Here is a 23,111-nt window from a genome sequence, read left to right as displayed (position 1 = left end):
AGCATCGGTAGTGATCAGAGTTCTCACTGTTGAACAGAATCTGGCTCTAGTCCACCCATCTAACTAATCTGTCTAGGTCTGCCTGGATCGTCAGCCTACCTGATGCATGGCAGCACTTCCCCACAGCTTAGTGTCATCAGCAAACTTTGCCAGTGTGCTTTTTACCCTGATATCTAGATCATTGACAAAGATGTTGAAAAGCATTGGTCCAAGTACCAAACCCTGGGGCCCCACTGGCTACCTTCCTCCAGGTTGGCACAGATCTGTCTATTAATACTCTCTGGGTCCAACTGTGCAGCCAGTTTCCCACTCATCTGACCATTGAATTGTTGAGCCCATACACAGTGCCCCAGTTTTACCTGGAGAGCCTCACGGGAGTGCCTCAAAGGCCTTGTTAAAGTCCAAGTAAATGACTTTGACCTCATCTCCCTTATCCAGGTGGTGAGTAACTTGGTCATAGATATGACCATAGTCAGATATGACCTACCTGTGACAAAACCATGCTGGCTCTTGTTCAGAATTTTGCCTTCTATTAGATTATTGCATATGGACTCTTTGAGAAATTTTTGGAGGATTTTTCCTGGGATTGAGGTCAGGCTGATCTGCTTGTAGTTACCTGGGTCCTCTCTCCTCTTCTTCTTGAAGATGGACACAACATTGGCCCTCTTCCAGTCTTCTGGGACCTCTCTTGACTGCCATGAATTCTCAAAGAGGTTCGCCAGTGGTCCTGCAATGACTTTGGCTAGTTTGTTTAGCACTCTTGGATGGAGTTCACCCAGTCCTTCTGATTTATAGATATTGAGCCTCTTTAGCTGTTCTTTCACCAGCTTTACATTGATTGTTGATAGGTGATCACCCCTACTGTGGCTATTCTGCATCATATTTGCATTCAGCAGGCTATCACTCTTAGACTGGTGGAATACAGATGTGAAGTACTTGTTCAGATGTTCAGTTTTTTCCTTGGTGTCGGTGATCAGATGACATTGAGCAGTGGTCCTACATTTCCACTGGTTTTCCTTCTATTATGTATGTACCTATATTGTCCTTGATTTTGGTTGTGAACCTGAAATCAATCATCACTTTTGCTTTTATAAACTGCTCCCTACAGGTGCCTTTGATTCACCTCTTCCATAGATCCATCTCTCCTAGGCCCACAGCCCGCAACCAGAAGAGAAAACTATCTGAGCCCCCAACCCCTTAAGCTTAGCCCCCAGAGCCTTGTAGCCACTCATGACCTGGCCAGGATTGCTCTGAGCTGTGTCATTCATGGCCACATGGGTGAGGAGCATGGGGTAGCGATCAGAGGGTAGGATGAGTTTAGGAATCCTTTCTGCCATTTTCTGGATATGGGCCCCTGGGTGGCAGTAGACCTCACAGGTCAGGGGGTCAGGTCGGCAGTTTGCCCCCTCTGTCCTTCTCAGGAGGGAGTCACCCACCATGACCACCCTGCGCCTCATCTTAGGGGTGGCAGCTAGCTGCCCCCTCATCCAGAGCGAGTGTTTCTGCTGATATCTCTGCTGGTGGTGTGAGAGGTACATATTTGTTGCTCATTTCCAAGGGAGGAGTGACCTTGGTACTCCATGTCTCGGAACTGGAGACGACCATCTTCCAAGTATCCTCCAGGTGGGGCTCCCAGTTGATCTTCCTGTTGTCCATCTTCACATAGCCAGGACACTTCAAAACAGCCTTGTACTAGATGAACATCTTACACAGTCCCCTGTGTGAATGCAGTGTCCACAATCATCACAGCACTTAAATGAAAGCTGCAATCTTTACAAATGCCCAGATGGCATAGATGGAACCTGCTCACTGAATGATAATATCAGACAGTGGCTCATAGCTGGTCAGGGGGAACAAGGGGGTGAGGGTTGGAAACAGGGGCTTTGCTGATTCTTGTCAGTGATAGCCTGGAGCAGAGCTGACATGGCATTCCGGTAGAGGAGTCAAACTGGCTGAGGCTAGACCACTACCCCATGCGGGGGATGTGAGTGGAGCAAAGCCCCATGGGTTGCTGGTGGAAAGTGACATAATGTGAGTTACAATGGGATCTGGTACATGTTTGTTATGGCACTCTGACTTATAGTGCTGAAGTCTGATACCACATCCATCCAGAGTTATCTTAGTGTGGGATCTACCATTTTTGCACAGCTCTATGTGCCCTGACCATCTGTTTGGTTATGGTTGTAGAGTGCTTTCTGTGCACTTACCACACAATAGGTGTAACTTCTGTACCTGGTTAGAGTGCCTAAAATGGAAATTAGTGGTCACAACAGTGATATCCTGTAAGATTGGTCCTTGGTTAACAAGGTGTCACCTCACATGGTTATATACTGAAGAGGAATAGGTGAAACCCTCTCCAACCTCAAGAAGGGAAGAATATAAGAAGTTCTGATTTGGCCATTTTGCTTGAGAAGAGCTCAGAAAGGGAAGAACCACAACATTAAAATCAACTGAGTCCTAGGATATAATATGGCTAGAATAAATTAAGGTACCATATCCTAACAATAGGAGTACTTATTTTTCAAGGAATATCTTCAATTCCAAGCAACAGGGCAGGTCAGAAGTTAATCAAAAGCTGTTAGTGAGGTAAATGAATGCTGTTAAACATTTAAATTTGTGTTACATAAATGTTGTTTAAGTGTATTTGTTGTTTATCAAGCTTCAGCTGTGAAATGAATATGTGGGATTAGGAATTGTACCTTTCAGTCACTGAGATTCCCAGACACAGGAAGTCTGGGGTTAGAAGTGCTGCTTAAGCATTCATTTTGTAGGGAGAACCAGTTAGAACTATGTAACTGAATAGGTAGCTTTTTAATTTTTTCCCCATTCACGCTGGACACAGAGAGAGAAAATCACACTCTATTGACAGACTATTTACCCCTTTTATGATATAGCTAAAAAGTGGCCTGGCTGATTGCTGGGGAAAAGAGTAAGGACACCCCTGGCATGATCTTTGTTTTGATGGTTTTGCAAGTAGGATTGCCAACTTGTTTGAATCTATTCCTGGAGGTTTCCAGAACACCAATGTGCCTGCGTGCTTGTGTATATCAGTTACGGATTACGGTGCATAGACCACATCAGGAAAGCAAATGCACATTACTATTACATTTTAAAAGCCCACTGGACTATTATATAAATCAGACACAACATTTAATGTTTATTTTAATGAATGCCCTATTATCTATCTCCTGGGGGATTCTCAGCAGTCTCCTGGAGATTTATATCTAATTCCTGGAGACTCCAGGGCAGTCCTGGAGGGCTGGCAACCCTATTTGCAAGTAGTATATTTAGCAACATTGATTGTTGTTGTCAAGAAGTAGCAGGAAAATAACATCAGTAGTAAGTGTTCCGACTCTATGGTCTGCTGGGTTGTCTGTTCTTGAAGAAGCAACTTCTTTTCCTCATTAGAAGGCATTGGGGCTTCTGTCTTTGGATATTATTAAGTAGTCTGAAGCCTTTAGGTGCGATTACAGTATAGCGATGGGCAATAATGATTAAAAAAATCTGAAAGCCTGCTGTCAAGGAGCTGTTTTCTAACCATTTCACTGTAGCTAGCATGCTTTCTTAGCCCTGTCCTACCAGTTCCCTTCCTTCTCAGGCAGAATGGGCTCCATTATAGCCTCTCTGAGTATTCAGAATAATCACCTACGCTGAGTCCTTCTCTGCTGAACACTATGGCTAGGGACAGACATTCAAAAAGCTGGAGCCTGAATTGATTCAATCTTTGCAGGTTAATCTAACCTGCCTAGATTGAATCAGTTTGCAACTGCACAGACATTCTGTCTGGAAGGAGGAAATGCAGGCATATGCCTGCAGTTGCTCAGGCCAGGAGTGGGGTGTGCTAGACCAGCCTTTGCCTATCGGGAAGCTGTGCTGTAGGGTGGGGAAGGGGGCATAGCCAGCCCTCCCTGTCCCATTGGCATGGACCCGGGCCAGGATCTACCTAACGCTCCCCCCAGGGCTGGGGGTACAGCGAAATGCTGGCTGGCATGGCTCCTGAGCTAGAGGGGGAGGGAGGGGGGTTATTCTCTCCTCCACCCCCTCTGCCCCTGGGGGACTACAGAGGGGGGGACTGCCTGCTCTGACTGCCGCCACCACCACCATTTGCTCTGTGCCCAGGCCAAGCAACACAATAAGCCCTCTCTTGCTGCCTCTGCTAGATGCCAGAGGGAGGGGGAATAACTCCATTCCCTGCCCCCTTGCTCAAGGGACCCTTCTGGCCAGGCTCTGGGCATGTTCCAGCCCTGCCACTGGAGCAGCAAGGAGGCAGGGCCCAGATGGGGCTGCAGCCCCTGCTCTGGTGTCCAGGCAGTGTGAGCCTCTTTCTAATAGCGGAGTTACAAGCAGGGGTCAGCACTGCTGCGAACTGAGGTGAGCAATGGCACCAGGGCTTGGAGTGGGCCATTGCCCCTGAAGCACCACTGCCATTGCACCACTGCAGCAGCTGTCCCTGCCCCACCCTCACCTCCACCACAGCCCCCCTGCCAGAAAGAGACTCATGCTCCATAGACACCATGACAGGAGCTGCTGCCCCCATCATAGTGGCCTTGCCCTAGCTGATCTGGGGGCAGGGGCACAGGCAGAGCCGAGCCAGAAGAGCCCCTTAAGCGGGGGGGGGGGGGGGGGGGGGTTATTCCCCTATCTGCCCCCAGGGGACCACAGTGGTGTCTGCCTGTCCTGACTGCTGTCACTACTGGTTGCAAGGAGCAAATGGCAGGATAAGCCCCCTCTGCTGGACACTGGAGGGAGGGGAAAATAACCCCCCACCTTGCCCCTGGCTCAAGGGACCCTGCTGGCTGAACTATGGCCATGCCCCTGCCTTGGAGCAGCAAGGGGGGAGCAACTGTGACAGGGGCAGCAGCCCCTGTTATGATGTCTGGGAGTGCTATCCTTTTCCAGGAAGGGGGGCTACACTGTGGATAGGGGTGGGGCAGGAAATGCTGCCACTGATGAGCAGTGCCAGTAGTACTGGGAGTGGGGGGTGCAATGGCCCCGTCTGAGCCCCAGTGCCATCACTTACCACAGTCCACAGCAGTGTTGACCCCTGCTCGTGGCCCCTCCACCAGAAAGAGGATCATGTTCCCTGGGCACCGTGACAGGGGGCTGCAGCCCCCATCACAGCCCCTCCTTACTCACCACTCCAGTGTCTGAGGTGCAGCCAAAGCCTGCTCAGCAGGGCCCCTTAGGCGGGGTGCATGGAGGGGAGCTTTTACCCCCTCCCTCCAGTGTCTGGCAGAGGTGGCTGCCAGAGAGCATGCCAGGATGTTAGGGGACTTTGGTTTAAGTTAAACCAGGCTTATCCTGCCACTCACTCCCTGAGATCGGTGGCAGTTGTGGTCAGGGCGGGCAGACCCCGCTAAGAACCCCCCAGAGACAGAGGAGCAATAACCCCTCTCCTGGTCCCCCACCTAAGGGGCCGTGGCCCTGCCCCCAGAGCAGCAAGTGGGGAGCCACCATGACGGGGGGCAGCAATGCCTGTAACGGTGTCCCAGACTGTGAGCCCCTTCCTGGTGGGGGAGTGTGCTGTGGGTAGGGGCAGGGCAGGGAAAGCTGCTGCAGACAAGTGGCAGCGGTGGCGCTAGGGAGGTTTGGGGGGTGATGGCCCCCTCCAAGCCCCAGTGCCACTGCCTACCCCATGCAGTCTGCAGCAGCTCTGACCCCTGCACATGCTCCCCCTGCTGGGAAGTGGCTCACACTGCCTGGACACCAGGGCAGGGGCTGCAGCCCCAGCAGGGTCTTGCTTCCTTGCTGCTCCAGCAGCAGGGCCAGAGCACGTCCAGAGCCCAACCAGCAGAGCCCCTTAGGCAAGGGAGGGGTTATACCCACCTCCCTCTGGCATCTGGCAGAGAGGGCAGGAGAGGGTTTATCCCGCTGCTTGCCCTATGCACAGGGCAAGCAGAGGCATCACAAGTTAGACACAAGTCAAGCACCACAAGTTAGGGGTTGGGGCAGGCAGACCCCACTGCAGTTCCCCGGGGCAGAGTGGATAGAGAGGAGAATAATCCTTCTCCCTTCCCCCCCAACTCAGGGACCAGACTGGCTGGCATTTGGCCATGCCTCGGCCCCACCACTGCAGCAGTGAGTGGGGAGCACTCAGTGGACCCTGGTCCAGGTCTGTGCAGGGGGGACATTGAGGGGGGAATTAAATCCTTCCCTGGCCAGTTCACTCAGAGCTACTGCTGGCGCCACTGCTGGAGCAGCCAACAGAGATGTGCAGGTCCCTGCCAGTGAGACGGGGAGGGGGAGTGGCCAGTGCCTGGCCAGTTCCCCAGCCCTGCTTGTCCCCTGCTTGGGCTGGGGAGCAGAAGGACGGGGCCAGCTCTGCTGGGCTGGAGCAGAGAGCCCAGCCCAGAGAGCATGCCAAGATGCTAGGGGAGTCTGGTTTAAGTTAAACCAGTAAGGGGTCTGGGACAGATGTTGCATAAACTGGTTTGAGCTCAATCAGTTAAGTCTGACACTATATTCAACCAGGTTTATCTCAAACCAGTTTTGGCCATTTTGAAACTGGTTTTGTGCACTGAACTTATGTTTTGTTACAGGTTTAAACCAGTTTCCGATCAGTTAAACCATCATATTTAATGGATGTCCCTAGCCTCTCCCTTTGATTTTGCAACAGTTACATACTCAGAATCCTCCGCTGTGTGGACAACACAGCCTCCACCTGAAATAAATTCCCTATTTCCTGGTTGCCTATTTGTTCCATTCATATCAGATAAGTTAGCTCAATTTGTGATTTGCTTCACACAAAACTACCGGACTGAGAATTCCCAGTGATGGTAAAGCCAGGCTGGTGAACCTAAATCTCTTGTGCCTGACTCAGGCCTTTTCTGAAAGCATCTCTCTCCTCGTTTTGTTAATGGATTTATGACATTTCCTCCTTCTCAGTGTGCCCCTCCTGGGCAGGTGTGCAGATTTGATGCACGTTCTCAGATCAATGAACCATCAGCCCTGGGATACATTTGTCATTTGCAATGATGTGCATAACTCATTTGCAACTTCACCATTTGTGAGTAATATAGTCATTTCAAACTCATGCTGATAAAACGTCTTCTACCACAATGTTCCACCATGTATTCCCCCTCCCCCCAGACAGAGCTAAAGTGTACATCTATCTATAGAAAGACTTCATCTTTAATTTTGGAAGTGCTTTTACATTCAACTTCAGAGAGGGTGTATATATGCATGACGTACAGTGAAGTGCACATCATGTCAAAATGAGTTTGTAACCCATTGTTGTTTAGTAGTGGACTAATTGAAATGGCAGATTCATTCAGAAATAGCCTTGAGGAATCTGGCTGCCGTCATTTATATTCCTTTATAGCTGGTAAGAATAAAGTCAAAGTCAGTTTTAAAATGAAAGTGGTTGAATCATCAAGCAAAAGGCTGTGAGGCTGTTCTCATTGCTCTGTTAGTTGACAATTCTGCTCTTCCCTCAGTCCCCACTTTTTCTTTTCCTGATATTTTAAGCATGTTCCTGCATTCCCAAGGACCTTGGGAGCAATATTTTCTAGGCCATCAGGCATCTCAGTTCTCAGTGATGTCACCACTTTGTCAGCAAAGCAGCCTGCAGCTGTAAATGATTTGTTTGCTGCCTTTCCCAGAGCAGGTGACTCACTGCAGCTTTGATTGTTTTGGGGATCTTGGAGTTAACTATTAATCCACAAAGTAAGAGCTTTTTACAATCTAGCTCTCCTGATCCCAAGTGGGAGGAGACAGAGGGGAGGAAGAATAGAAAGTTGTAAAAGAATTTCTGTTACAGGTCAAGATAGAAAAGTACAGAAAAATTTGTCAGTGAAGTGAAGACAGCCAAAGAGAAACACGTTGGGAGTGTCGGAGTCCTCTACCATTTATTGCAGTGACTGGAAGCTTACATGAGCCAAGGGAGTAGTGCTGTAAGTGTATTTACATTAACCACATAAAGCCTGGAAGATTTTTAATTTATTCACAGGAGACTGTGGGTCAAGGAAAATACCTCCTGGGTGATGAACTGCAAAAAGTACTGAAAGAAAAAATACCAGTAAGGTTCATGTGTGGAAGAACATTATGAAGGCCAGAGATAAACCGTAGCAGCAAAAGGAAAACATGTTAGCTGGAAAAGGCTTTACTGTGGACTGCCCCTTTTATTTGGCTCCCCGCCCCCCCCCCCAAAGCAATAATTAAGGTTGCCAGAAAATTGTAGGCATGATAAAAAGAGCTCCATCCTTAGGGGTTTTCAAAACCTGGCTAGACAAAGTTATTTGAACTTAATGGTAATTGTTTGTGTTTCACATAGAGGGTTTGTTTTATTTTTTCATTTATAGGTCTTGAAGTCTTTTCCAGGGATGAGTATGTAGTAGTAGCCTCTGTTTTACTGAGGTTGCAGCTTCAAAATGCTGAGAGGCTAAGTAACTTGCCAAAGATCAAGAGTAAAGAGATAAAAGTAGTGTCAGAACAAAGATTAGATCCTAACCATCCTTACGTCAATCCCTACATTCGCTAAAGCATAGTGACCATGATGTCAAAGAGGCCTCCACTGGCTTCATAGAAAATGGGCAGAAATTTAGCTGAGAACTGCTGTTATCTTTTGGGATCCAAATACCAGTGCCATTCCTGTACATTTGTGAACATAATATAGTATAATTTGGAAATATTAGCTAAATAGTGAAATGAAAAACATCCTGATCAATAAAGAAGGTTATATCAGAGCTCAAGAAGTGTAAGGACAAAGTAAGAATTCCCAAAAGCAACCCTGAGTCATATCTTGGCAATGATGATAAAACAAGGAGGAAAAGGTTGCAATGACAAAGAGCAATGATGATAAAACAAAGAGCAAAAGGTTCTTTGGTCATATAAATGGAAAGAGATCAAGAGAAGAAGTTGGGCTGCTATATGCAGCATGGACTGGATAGTGACAAAAATCAATCCAGGTATGGCCTGAAAACTAAATGAACACTTTGCTTCACTTTTCACTAATGATGATTAGGAGGAAGAGGAACATGGGGGCAAGGCAGGATAGCTATATGGAAATAGAAATTGCTGCAATCAAGGTGTGAGTAAAACAATTAGTTTAGTGCTCTCAGTCCATGGGTACTGAATATTTCCCATCTCAGAATTATGAAAGAACTGGCACGTGACATTGCATGTCTGGTAGCAAGGACTTTTAAGAGTCTCAAGTTCCAGGTGGTATTGTACGATGGGACAATAGCATGTGTGTGTACCTGTGTGTATGTAGTACCTACACTTCAGAAGGACAATGGAGATCTGGGCAGTTACAGGCTCACTAGTCAGACCTCAATAGTATTCAAGTATTAAAAACAGATTTTGAAGAATGACTGGATAAAGACAAGGAAATAAAAAATGGGATAAAATGCAACATGAATTTAGGAAAGGCAGTGGTGGTAGATTAACATTATCTTTGATGAGACAACTGATTTTCCAGACACAAGAAGTTTGTCAGCTGTCATCTTTTGTTATCACTAAAGCATCTGACATGTTGCCACATGGGAAATTATTGGTTAAAGATGAGGGATAGGACAAAAATTGTGCAACGGTAAGGAACCGGCTGTGAATTAGAAGAGTAGGAAAAGTAAAATAACTACTCTGAAGATGGAGTTTGATTTATTTTATGGAACAAATTGTCTGATGTGGTGTTTAGTCTTAACAGGGATGGGAATCAATGCAATGGTGGAGCAGTTATGATGTTTTGCTCTGGCAGTGGTGCGTTTGAGCCTCGCTCCAGACTCATTATACAGGACACTTCTATTGGACCAGCGGCAAATGGGTATTGGTCATCTGGGCTGGGAGTTCAAAGGTGGCAGGATGTGATGCAGGCCCCATCATTCCCTCATGGGCCACTGGCTACAGGAAGTGGTGTGCCTTAGCTATGCTAGCCAAATGGGTTGGTAGACTCAGTGGTCTATTTCTCTACGTTAGATACATGCTAGGGAGACTTAAAGAGTAAAGGTTTCAGAGCTTGCTACTAATCCAAGAGACTTAGTCAGAAAGCTAGACCAGCCAGCAACAAAAAGACTTTGAGATAAAAAGGCAAAGTCTATTCTGAAAAGAACCTTTTCATCTCTAAAATAAACAGTGTGTGACCCTTTCATTAGAAGTCTCTCAGACTTCCGAGTGTTTGGCCAATTATAGACAGCCAGGAGCCGAGCACAAAGCGAGAGCCACATTAAGAATAGAGAGCTCATCAGTCTATTGAAGTTACAGGATAAGGTTTTCTTCAAGGAGCTGAGTTATGTAAATACAGAGTCCGGGATAGATACAGTACATGGGACATAATTAAATGAATAAGACCATCAGTATCAGCCATGCCAGCCAGGGGAAGAGGTGGGGGGCAGCAAAGGAAATTGTGGGGCTAAGGAGAGCAGAAAATGACATTTAAACAGAAATGTAAGGGAAGGGAGAGAGTAATGCAAATCAGGCTGAGCAATGATATTTACATTCTGTTCAGAACAAAGGTGCTATGAAATAAAGCAAAGAAAAAGGAACAAGTCACCTGCACTGCTGCAAGGAGCCCTGAAAGCAGGAGAATTTTTAGAATATCTATTCTCTTTTGTTTGCTTTAACAGAAATAAGTTGGTTACCCCCGAGAGCAAATGTAATGTGCTAGCTTCAGCTCCTAGCTACATCTGGAATGACTCCACTGGGAGAGAGAGGACAGATTTATTTCGGATTGACACCAGTGGATTCAAGGGAAGCAAGGTGGTATGATCACACCCCCCCATTGACCGTGCCCCACATGTGCAGGGAGCTCTCTGAGTTTACCAACTGGTTGGCACCACCACTGTTTATCCCACCCCACTTCCCAGTGCCAAATTCAGTGGCAGGGGGAAAATGGGGTCTCTAGAGTCATGGAGAAGCTCCAGCAAGAACCTGTGCCGACAAGCTGATGAGCTCAGAGAAATCCCTGCAGAGGTAAAGCTCTGGCTGAAGCCTGCACAGACTAGGCTGTGCACGCACCACATAGCCAAAGTGGGTGTGGCTGCACCCTCTTCACTCCTTTCTTGGGTCCACTCATGCCAGCATCACTGAGGATAAAATGCAACTGGGAGGCCCTAATTCTAGGCTGAGCTTCTAATTTCAGCTTCTTCCCTTTCAGAGAAGCTGAAACCAGGTAGATTTCATAGATTTTCATAGACTTTAGGGCTGGAAGGGACCTTGGAAGATCACTGAGTCCAGCCTGCCACCTAAAGGGCAGGAAGTCAGCTGGGGTCATAGGATCTCAGCAAGATAAGCATCCAATTTGCTCTTGAAGGTGTTCAATATAGGTGCTTGAACCACCTCCGATGGCAGGCTGTTCCAGACCTTGGGGGCTCGGACAGTAAAGAAATTCTTCCTAATGTCCAGCCTGAAACGGTCTTGTAGTAGTTTATAACTGTTCGACCTCGTCATCCCTTGGGGCACTTTGGTGAACAAACGTTCCCCCAGATCCTGGTGGTCACCCCCGATAAACTTATAGGTGGCCATCAGATCACCCCTGAGCCTGTGCTTTTCCAGGCTAAAGAGCCCCATGGCTCTCAGCCTGTCGTCATAAGGTCTGTTTTCCTGACTTCTGATCATGTGCGTGGCTCTCCTCTGGACTCTCTCAAGCTTTTCCACATCCTTTTTGAATTTTGAAGCCCAAAACTGGACGCATTACTCCAGCTGCGGCCTCACCAAGGCCGAGTACAAGGGGAGAATGACGTCCCGGGATTTGCTCGAGAAGCATCTGTGGATGCAAGCCAGCGTTTTGGTCACTTTACTAGCTGCAGCATCACATTGCAGGCTCATGTTCATCTTGTGGTCAGCGATGACCCCCAAGTCCCTTTCTTCTCCAGTGCTATCCAACGTAGCACTGCCGAGCCTATAAGGATGCTGCAGGTTTTTCTTCCCAAGGTGGAGAACCTTGCGTTTTTCAGTGTTAAACACCAGCAGGTTCTCATCCGCCCATTTGCTGAGCTGTCCAGGTCAGCCTGGATTGCCTGCCTGTCTTCAGGTGTGGATGATTTGCCCTAAAGTTTGGTGCCATTGGCAAACTTGGCCAGTCTGCTTCTGACTCCAATGTTCACATAATTAATGAAGATGTTGAACAATATGGGTCCAAAGACAGAGCTTTGGGGGACCCCACTGGTCACAGGGCACCATGACGATTGACTTCCATTAATTACTACCCTCTGGGTCCGACCACGGAGCCAGTTTCCCAGCCAGTGGATTGTGGTGGACACACGGCCACAATTGGCCAGTTTCGCCAAGAGGTGATCATGGGATACCAGATCGAAGGCTTTTTTGAAGTCAAGATATATGACATCAATCTCTGCTCCCTCGTCCAGGTGATAGGTCAACTGGTCGTAGATGGAAATGAGATTGGTCAAACAAGACCTACCCGCAACAAACCCGTGCTGGCTGTCCCTTAGGATGTTGGTGTTGGCCAGTCCATTAAGGATGGCCTCTTTAATAAACTTTTCTAAGATCTTCCCCGGGATAGAAGTCAGGCTGATCGGCCTATAGTTAGCTGGATCCACTTTCCTCCCTTTCTTGAAGATCAGCACCACATTGCTCTTCTTCCAGTCTTTGGGCACTACACCAGAGCGCCAGAAGTTTTCGAAGAACCATGCCAGGGGCTGGGCTATGATGCTCGCCAGCTCCTTGAGTACCCTGGGGTGTAGGTTGTCAGAGCTGGCTGACTTGAAGGTATCCAGCCTCTCAAGGTGTTCCTTTACAAGGTCAGCATTAGTGGAGGGCAGGGGATCTCCTTCACCCAGACCTCCCTGCCTGTGGTGTGCATGGGCATCCCATGGGACTGATGAAAGACTGACGCAAAGTACCCATTTAATAGTTTGGCTTTTTCCTGGGCATCAGTTGCCAGTTGCCCAGTCTGGTTCAGCAGGGGTCCAATGTTGCCCTTGTTTTTCCTCCCACTCCCCGCATATCTGAAAAAGGACTTTTTATTGTCCTTGATTCTTGAAGCTAGTTGGAGTTCAGTTGCAGCTTGGCTTTCCTGGTTTGTTCCCTGCAGGACCGGACCAGTGCAGAATGATCCTCCTTGGTGGTGAATCCCATCTTCCATCCTTTGTAGGCCTTTCTTTTTAGCCTCAGGAGGTCTGCTAGTTCCCTGGAGAGCCAGGGGGGCTGCTGTGCCCTCTTGCTGCCTTTCCTCTGAGATGGAATAGACTTAGCTTGTGCATTGAGGATCACTCCCTTGAGGAGCAACCACTCTTCTTGAACTCCCCTCTCCCTAGAGTCATGGTCCCTTACGGCCTCACTGACAAGCCTCCTGAGCTTGTCAAAATCAACTTTCCTGAAGTCAAGGACTTCCATGTTGCTGACTGACTTGCCAGCTTTATGGCGGATGGTGAAGGCGATCAGCTCGTGGTCGCTGTCACCCAACTTCCCATAGATCACTAAGTCGCCGATTAGGTCATCCCCAGTAGCCAGTACCAAGTTGAGCAGTGCTTTACCTCTCATTGGCCCATAGACTTCTTGAGTTGGGTAGAGGTCATCCACACACAAGAGGAAGCTTTGCAACTGCTCAGATTTTGCTGAGTGATCCTCCTATGAGATGTCCAGGTAATTGAAGTCACCCATGACAACCATGGTCCTGGAGCATGTAGCCTTAGCCAGTTCCCAGGCGAACTCCTGGTCAAGCTCAGGACTTTGGGTGGGAGGTCTGTAGTAGACTTCCACCGTTGTGTCCCCTGTGCCATGTTCCCCTCAGATTTTAACCCAGAGGGTCTCCAGTCTTCCACCCTGGTTGCCAATATCAGCTTTCAGGGACACGTAGCTTTCCTTAACATAGAGAGCTACACCCCCGCCCTTTTTATCTACACGATCCCTCCTGTACAGGGTATAGCCCTCTATACCTGTGGTCCAGTCATGGGTGGAGACCCAGGAAGTCTCTGTTATCCCTATGACATCATAATTATTTGCATTAAGCAGGAGGGTGAGCTCCTCCTGCTTATTCCTTAAGCTCCTGGCATTTGTGTACAGGCAGGCAAGTGTCCCCTTGGGGGCTCTTGCCTTGCCCACAGATTGTACCTGGGCTGGGGCAGGGGTGGGCTTCCTTAACTGCCTTGGCCTGCTGGCCTTGCAAGAGTTGCTCAGTGGGCCAGTAGTGGCGGTAGTCCCTCCATCTGCCAGCGGGCTTAGTTTAAAGCCCGGTGGAGCAGGTCAGCTAGTCTGGCTGAGAAGAACCTCCTCCTCAGGGGAGAGAGGTGGAGGCCATCTCTTCCCAGCAGCTCGCTGCCTCTCTCACCAAAGAGCAGGCTGTGGTTATGGAAGCCAAAGCCTTCCCTATGACACCAGCACCACAGTCTTTGGTTCACTATGTGGATCCTCCTTTCCCTCCTCAGCCCTTACCCCAAGACTGGGAGGATCGACGAGAACACCACCTGTGTTCCCAGAACCTTTAGCCTCGCTCCCAAATCCCTGTAGCACCTCATGACCCGGCTGGGAGTGCTGCGAACTCTGGCATTGGTGTCCACATGAATAAGGAGCATGGGATAGTGGTCTGTCGGCTGGAGGAGCTTAGGGATCCTCTCTGCAATGTCCCAGATGCGGGGCCCCGGGAAGCAGCAGACTTCCCGGGCTAAGGAGTCAGGGTGGCAGATTACCTCCTCAGTATGGAGTCTCCCACAGCAAACACCTTATGTTTTGTCATGGGGAGAGCGGGGGCAGTAGCTGCAGCTGAGCCTGTGTTGTCTGCAGGAGCTGGCAACTCAGCAGGCTCTGCTGGGGCTGCAAGAGGTGCGAACCTGTTGCTAAGCTCTGGCAGGGCAGGGGCCTTGGTGCGGCGGGCCTTAGGGCCCTTGACTACCTTGGTCCATGCCCCTGACTGGACAGAGTGGGAGGTCCCGGAGTCCTCCTTTGTCCTGGAGGGAGACCGTGGTCGACCCTGCGGCTCCCGGGGGAGAAGGGCCTGGCAGTAGGAGTCTATCTCCTGCTCGCAGTCCCTGATGGCATGCAGTCTCTGCACTGTGGCCTGGAGCTCCTCCAGCTGGCGCACCAGAGACCCCAAAAGGGAGCAGACCCCGCAAGGGGAGGTGGCCATGCTCCTGGGCCCCAGAGCCTGAAAAAGGGACAGGCAGCCCCTGTAGCTGAGAGCCAGAGGCTCTGTCTGCATGGAGCCCGGGACCATGGGCTCCGTCTGGGTGGCCGTCTCTGAGGTGCCAGGGTGGGGGCCACAGAGCCCGAGGGGACCCTTGGGGTGCAGCACATGCCCATTCTTGTCATGTCTCTGGTAGGCTGGCTATGGCTGGGACTGTCTACCCTAGGGGCACACAGGCAGGGCCTCAGGCCCTCCCGCGCACCCTCCTGCGTGACCTCCATGCTAACTCATGCACTGGCAGACAAGTGTGCCTCTTTGTGCAGCCTGTTCGCGTGGCTCCTGTCACGTGGCTCCCTGGGGGGCTGGGCAAAGTAGGGGCCTGGGCAGGGCAAGACATGGCCTGGCTCCATTCAGGCGCCTCCTTCCACTCACTAAAGGGTTTACCCCCTCCCACCATGGGCCCTGCTTACCTCTGGTTGTGCTGGCAATTGGCACGGGGATCTGCGGCTGCTGGGGGGTCTCTGGGGGGCTTTGGGGGAGCAGGGGCACAGTGGGCTTTCACCCACGTGTCTCTCGCCAGTCCAGAGCCTAACTGATGCTAAGCAGGTAAATTTCCCAGTTGAGAGAGGGCTGGCAAAAAAACCCTGCACCATCCCCACAATCTTTTGGGCATTGTGTCATACCTCAAAGCAGGAATGTATGTGACTGGAGCACTCAAATGTGGCCAGCACCTACAGCATGCCATGAGGCTGCCTACATTGTGCAGGGTCTTATTAATATCTGGCAGAGCCCAGAATTTGACAGAAGTGCAGATTAGGTTTAGAACGCTCCCCCACCCCTCGTTTGGATTGTACTACCTGGTCTATGCCATTCTCAGTCAGAAAATAAGTATATATACAATAGCTCTGAGAAAACTCATCCTGTAATTCAGTATGATGCCCTCTATTTGTCAGAGATGGCCCCAGCCAGCAATAAAGAGAACAAATTGCCAGCTAGCTAACTTTGGGGGTTGTGTGCATCATATTAGAGTTTTGGTATGAATAATTCTTTCCCATCTCCAGCACTAATACCTATGACTTTGAACTCATTTGGAATGTATCAGTTTATCATTTATTTGGCCCTTTGTTTTATATTATATATATTGTTATATATGTGTTATATATAACAATATTTTGTATTTTGTTTTTATATTCAAATAAACCAGGAAATATCTATCTATGTGTAAATAGATAGATAAATAGATAGATAGCTATCTCCTGGTTCGTCTCTCTTTCTTATATATACTCTGTGTGTGTGTGTGTGTGTGTGTGTGTGTGTGTGTGTGTGTGAACTAGGATTCCTTCTTCAAAATGTTCTTCCTGCATGTACATAGATATACATATATGTAATAGAACATTCTGAAGAAGGAATCCTAGTTGCATTTTCTGCACTGATTCAAATGGCTAAGTTAGCAAATCAGACTCTTCTCCATTGGGTCTTCTCACTGTTACAGGAATGATGGAGCGACCAGTGAACCTGGACAGAAAGAAACTTGTTGTTCATAGCAGACATTGACTCAGGTTCATCCCAGGTATAATGCCAGTAATACATGCCAGTAATACAGGAAAGCAGAGAAATGCTGTGGATGATTCCTGGGTGTGCCAGTGCCAAATTGCCAGAGTCTTGCTGTTGTCCTGATCCAATAAAATCCTTAAATGTGGGACTCTAGACATATGAATCATCCCAGTGAAGTTCATGGTTTTTTGTGTATTTTAAAATTAACCACGTGTTTGAGTATTTTGCTGAATCAAGCAAAGATAATGACATAGAGCAAATCACTCAAGGCACAGGTAGAAGTGACAATTTTCCCCTCCAGGGCCAGCTGAGGAAACCCCAGAACAGACCTCCCACTCCTACCTTCTCTCCCTCCCATTCTGAGACAACACTGGGGGGACAGGGAAGTGGGGAAGAGCTGGAGGAAGAGGCTGGAGAGATGCAGCCTCCCTCCCTAAATCAGCTTAAAATTGGAGCTTGAACCCCCACCCTCCTGACCCAACAGCGTTCTGTGAAGTGCCATGAGGTAGACCGGGAAGCTGCACTTCTGTCTATACCTTAAGGGCATTTATAGATGTGCTTTGGGAGGGGAGTGGGGCGGGTGTGCTTTAATTAGTGGCTCCAAGATCCACTCTTAACTAAAGCATCCCAAGCATCATGTGTATCACCATCCCCATGCTGAAAAATGGAAGCAGGGTGCTTTAACTAAAGCTCATTGAACAAGCTTTATTAAAGCATCCCTGCTGCCATTTTTTCAGCACAGGGATGCTGATACACGTGATGTTGGAATCTGCTGGAGCACAGTAATTACCACGCTTCAGCAGACTCAATTAATTACAGCATGTTGGAGCAGCCTTGCTGCACTTGTTTAAGTGCCCATAGTACTCAGTTTTGCAAGGTGCTAAACATTCAAGCAAAAGAAACCAGAGTAGGATTCCTCAGGAACTTACTGGTAAGCACATGCACTAATGCTCGGTTGCCTTTGAAAGGTCCTCTCTCATCCACAGAATTGCAGGTGGTACAATGAGGACAGGGAATATATTTTTCTGTGTGGAAAGGTCCCATCACAACTAAGCAATATAAAAACTAATGGGTTAAAAATACATCTATCATTGTTTAAGTAGTATCTCTGTAGCATTATGCTAGGAATTAGTCACATTGAAAATAGGTATGATCTGATTCAGTGACTTAGAGATGAAATTGCAAAGTGCTAGGATCTTCAAGCAGTCATTTCACCTGGAATCTCTGAACCCATTGTTTGAAATTGCCAATAATTGCCAGTGATCATACCATCAGCAGTTCTCCCTCTCGATTCTTTCAGCCTTTTAAAATGGTTGATGAAACTACCAATTTTATCTCCATCTGATATTTTTCAATCCAAAATCTGTGCTGAAATATGATATATTTTCCCCATTTATCAGATTGTTATTGAGAGCTGTTTTTCAAGGCACTTTAATAGATTTGAGATGGGTGGTAACATGCAGGCAATTTATAAACAGACCTTTATTATACTCATTATGGTTCATTTGAAGAGGTCAGGTTCATTCTTTGTGCACATGCATACCTTTATCTAATTTATCACTCATTTGTGCATGATCATAGCCATACAAAAATATTAGAATGCCTAATTGTTTAAATAGTCCCTCCAATGTTTTTATCAGGTTGTGGGGTGTTGGGGTTTTAGGGATAATGCTGTTTCTTCCCCCATATTTAAACTCCTTTTTTCAATATGTATTTATCCTGCATGCAAACCAGGACATTTTGGCACAACTATCCACAGTAAAGTTAGAAACCCAGTGAAAAATGTATTTCACATAGAGTTCAACTCAAGTTGCTGAGGCAGAAGACCAAACACTTTTTTTTTTTTTCTTTCACATTGGCCTGCTAGATATGGAAGGTCCTATTTTGTTCTTGAATACCTGGGTATAAAAATAAAGTAACTAATTAGGGGAGAGGCATGGGAGCCAGGATTTGCTGTAACCTTATTGTGTTGCTCTTTACTACTATTATAACTACTATTTGCTTATGCCTTCAGAAGTGTTTAAACACTCAGTTAGGGTCTGACCCAAAGCTCAGTGTAGTCAATGGTATCTTGGATCAGGTCTTTAATTGAATGCTATTAGAAAAGTGCTCTTGGAGCCCCTGATAACAGACAATGTAGAACTGCAAAGACATTATAATTTTGTTTTGCAAGTTACAATCATCCTGTTTCACTAAAACCAAGTGTATTTTATCATAACCCATGGAAAGAAATGCAGAAAATTATCCATTCACCAACAGAAAACTGATGCTCTGTTTCAGATCTCAGTGTTTGGAATGCTGCCATAGTTCTCGCTTGGGACTTGCATGAACTTTGAAATGCATGACTGCTCATTGTGGGTTTTTCTATGTAGTCTTAAGTACCTTAGCTGATATGTAAAACTCAAGTCTAAAGAATATTTACAGGAAGAGGGAATTAACTCCTGTCCCATGGCATTATGGCAAAGGAGAATGTAATAGGAGAAGTCAATAGGCAGTGGTGTCAGGTGAACTGATTCAACGAAACAGAGACAAACGTGCTTTGTGGAAAAGAGAAGCAGCATCTGGCTAACTTCCTGTTCTTAAGCCCTAGAGCAGCTAGGATGAGCATGCACCTCCTGAGCAATCTGTAAGGACGGAGGGGCACGTCATAAACTTGTTTCTTTTCTTTCTCTCGTTCCCTCTGCTTCTCCCCAGCTCTGCTACCTCTCTGGTCCCTTGAATGATTCACGGTTTATGACTGCAGGGAACTGGATTTTCCAGGTTTTTCCATTGACAGGTTTTTCCATTGACAAACAAAAAATATTATGGAAAGGATCCACAGAATTGGTTTCCAAGCTGAAAAAAATCCTAGCAGGTACATCCATTATTTGATCATATACTCTGAGAGTCAAAAAGAATCTCATAAAGTGACTTTGTCTTAGGTAATTCAGTTTTGTCTCGTCTTGTTGGAACTCTGATTATTTTCAGGACTCACATGCTGTCACCCCCCTTTCAATTTTCAACTGGTCTCAAGCACTTCTCCTTTCTTAATCTTCCCCCCCACTACTTCTGTATCAAAGCTTATTCCTGCAGTTTATGCATGTCAGTGAAAGTGTGCCACCCACTACTGGCATGCAATCTAACCTAGCCGGTATTAGCCACATGATGTACAGTAAACTCTAGTTAAACCTATTACCTTGGTCAATATTTGTTCTAGTTCTGGGAGGAAAGATTTTAACAGCTTCCACTGACGCAAAAGATCAGAACTCCCTTACTTCTTTCAAAGCTGATGTGTACATTTTGTGTCCCTCTGCCACAGATGTCGCCAGCAGCTGGAGCTGAAGATGAAGGACAGGCTAGAGGACCTGAGAATCCGAGTTAACAATGACAGGGATTCTGTGGATATTGATGATGCCTTTTCATTTGATAACCCTGCTTTCAGTGAGGATGAAACTGATCCCATGAGCAAGATATTCCAGGAAGTGGCTGATCTTTCCCAGGCCCTAAATAATCTAGAGGAGTTATCTGAGACCATTGACAGGAAACAACAGCAAGTCCTGTGCTGTACCACTGAGGAGAGCATTTCTAAAGAAAAGAAGGAGCTCAGCAACATTACAGCTGCCTTCACCAATGATGCTCAAGCCATCCAGCCTCAGCTCTATGCCATTCAAGACACCTTGGCTCGAGACAGCAAGCAGTGGCTGGCAGGACACCGCATCCGCCAAAGCCAGCTCTCTGTTCTCATCAGCCGGTACCGGGACATCGTCAGTCGCCATTACACCAAAGAGACACAGTATGTGGAGAAGCTGAAGGAGCAGATCATGAGGCAAACAGAGCTAGCAGGCTTGAGCCTACATGAAGAGGACATTAATCAATTGGTCAAAAGCCCCGTGGGCCCCCGCATTGTGGGCCAGGACCTAGAAATACTTAAAGCCAAGCAGCACATGGCCATGGCTCATGTGCGTCACCAGCAGTTGCTAGACCTGGAGGTCCAGATCACTGAGCTGCACTCCCTCTTCCTTCACTTGAACGTGCTGGTTTCAGAGCAGGAGGAGATCGTCAACAACATTGAGTACAACGTTATGAACACACTTGATTATATCTCCCAGTCCAAGGACGAGGTGAAGAAAGCCCTGAAGTACGACCGCTCATCACGGCTCACAGCAGTGCTGTCAGCAGTGCTGGGCTTTTGTGCCTGTTGCACCTGCTTATCCTGCGTATCAGGGGCAGTACGATGAACATCACTGTTGAAGGGGGATGCTATCACTGACTGCCAGGGGAAGGGCATTGCTGCTTTTGGTGTTGCTCAGCACCAACAGGATTGTGGCACAAACCAGGATTATGGGCAATGGTGTAAGTGTGCGTTAGCCCCACAGCTTCCTTTGAACAAAGATTCCTCTAATTTAAGGCACTTTTTATTTTTAACCACTCTTATAAGGAAGCATGTTAATGAGTGCTTCAATGAGACATTGGCAGTCAAGCTGCTTCTGTTGAGTTTGGTTTACCTGCCTCATGTTTCTATTGCTATTCTTTGAGGATGGCACTGAGAACGTGTTTTGGAGTTTTATTTTCCTGCAATAGTGTCCCCAGGAAAATCTGAAATGTGCTTCTCAGAACAGGACATGTGAGTTAATGAACAAATATTAGACTGTGTTGAAAGACTGGGACTTCATATTTAAAAAACCATGTTAAAACGTGTGGCATATTGTCCATCATTATATTGTGTGTGAAAAAGCCCAACATCTTTTTCCCGTTTTAACACTTATAATACGTCTTTGCCAAGTTTAACACCTTGATCTATGTGCTGTCAGGTGTTTTTTTACTTGGATTTATCCTACGGTGTTTGGATCATGTCTTTATTGCTGTTGTTTTTTTTAAACAAAGAAGTGTTTAGTATTCATGTCTTTCCAGTCCTACTAGCTTTTTTTGCCATTAGCTGGAAATATTCCCACAGTCTGAATCAAGTGCTTTGATGTTTATGTAAGTACTATTTATTTTAAACTCCTGTTGCAGGACTGTGCTTTCCTTCACACTGTGGGTATGCTCTGAGGGAGAGGGGGAAAGGATTGAATACAGTGTTTTTAATCCTTTTGAATTCAGTTTTACAGTTTGCTTTTGGAGATACTGTCAGAATTTCAGACTTGTTCTTGCTTCTGATTTGGTTTCTGTTTTCCAGGTACTTGACAGACTATAATTAACAATGTTAATGTACTATGTTATCAGTAATTCTGAGATATACATTTGATGCTTACCAAATGTGTGGGCTAACAACATTGTAGTCCAAAAATTAAAATGGTATATGTCTGTTGATTCAGTATAGTGCAATACTAATGCTATGAGTACATTGGCAAAAACTCTCCAGGCAGTTTTCCCAAGTATCTAATTTATAGTCATCTTCATAAGAATGCATACTAATCCTGGAACATTTTGCAGGGATTTTATGGGAAAAAATTCCCCACAATTTAAAAAGAAACACTTGAATTTAGAGATTTCTAATTGAAAATACATTTTGCCTGAAGCCGTATAAACAAATCTCCTGCATACTGCATGTATATTTGAAACTCTGCTAGTTTTTCTTCACAGACACTGTAGATGTAATACAATAGGAATGTCTCTTTAAACAGAGACAATGCAATGAAGTGGGGTGAGGTAAAATTTTCTCAGAAATTTTTCTGTTTATGTATTTGGCAGTTAAACTTGGCCATGTTCAAGTTCACATTATTTCTTCTCTTTGCCCTAATAAAAACTGCTATAACATTCTTGTGACTATGGATGGATACATGATTTCTCAGGAGGTACTTACTCTGAAATGAATGAAGAGGAGAAACTTGCTGTTTGATTTGCCCTTGTGGTATGTCCCTTGGCGTGAGCTGTTTCTGAATCTGTTCCTGGAATGTTTCTATTTTCCAAACAGGTGAGAAAACCACATACCTTTTATCTCTGAACAAATATTTGCTATGTTTAGCTAAAACAATAACCCACATTTTATTTGGCCTAATGAGAAGTACTTCATTTGAGATCCCTGTAGATTGTTTGTGCTTTGGTAGCCAAATTGAGTGCCCTCGGTTCCCACTGACTTCTAGCAAGATTGGGTACAGACATAATCACATTTCAGCTTCAATATATTACAACATATTCCTATCACAATAAGAAAGGTGAGGTGGGGAAGGAAGATGATGGTTAATGTTACCCTTTGTGGGTGGAAAGTTTCCTCCGCGAACTCTCTACATGTCCTGCTGTATGACTGTTTGGATTGTTTTAAATGGCCGGCACTGTGCTTAACCCAGACTTTTTCTCCATCTCATTCCATCATCAAATACTTTTCATTGTTAAAAGTTTTTCATCTACTTCACAGAAGAGATCAGTTCAATCCAGGGCAGGCTTTCCAGTTCCACTCATGTACTGTGAAAGCAAGAGGTCACAAGGGCTAAGACTTACCCTGCTTATTTTGAGTCACAAATAGAGGCTTTTCAATCTACTGGGAGGGCCATGCAACTACCTCTAATTCAGATCCGAATTGGAATATGGTGGGAAATGGTTCAGCCCATTATTTGGGATTTGTTCC

The 23,111-nt window shown here is 46.6% G+C and overlaps 1 protein-coding gene across 1 annotated transcript; it reads left to right on the top strand.

Moving 5' to 3' along the window:
* Positions 1-7,758: 7,758 nt before the first annotated feature.
* LOC149858225 (syntaxin-3-like) lies at positions 7,759-22,288 on the top strand. Its single transcript, XM_090060212.1, has 2 exons — positions 7,759-7,892; positions 19,866-22,288. Exon 2 carries the CDS (start codon positions 19,891-19,893, stop codon positions 20,782-20,784), a length of 894 nt encoding a protein of 297 aa, XP_089916338.1. The 5' UTR covers positions 7,759-7,892; positions 19,866-19,890; the 3' UTR covers positions 20,785-22,288.
* The last annotated feature ends 823 nt before the right edge of the window (positions 22,289-23,111 follow it).

Source organism: Crocodylus siamensis, chromosome 8 (genome assembly GCF_052110815.1).
Source record: "Crocodylus siamensis isolate JL-2025a chromosome 8, ASM5211081v1, whole genome shotgun sequence".
In the NCBI taxonomy this organism is placed as follows: domain Eukaryota; kingdom Metazoa; phylum Chordata; order Crocodylia; family Crocodylidae; genus Crocodylus; species Crocodylus siamensis.
Note: the sequence above shows the minus strand (reverse complement) of the source record. Positions and strands in the feature narration are given on the sequence as shown.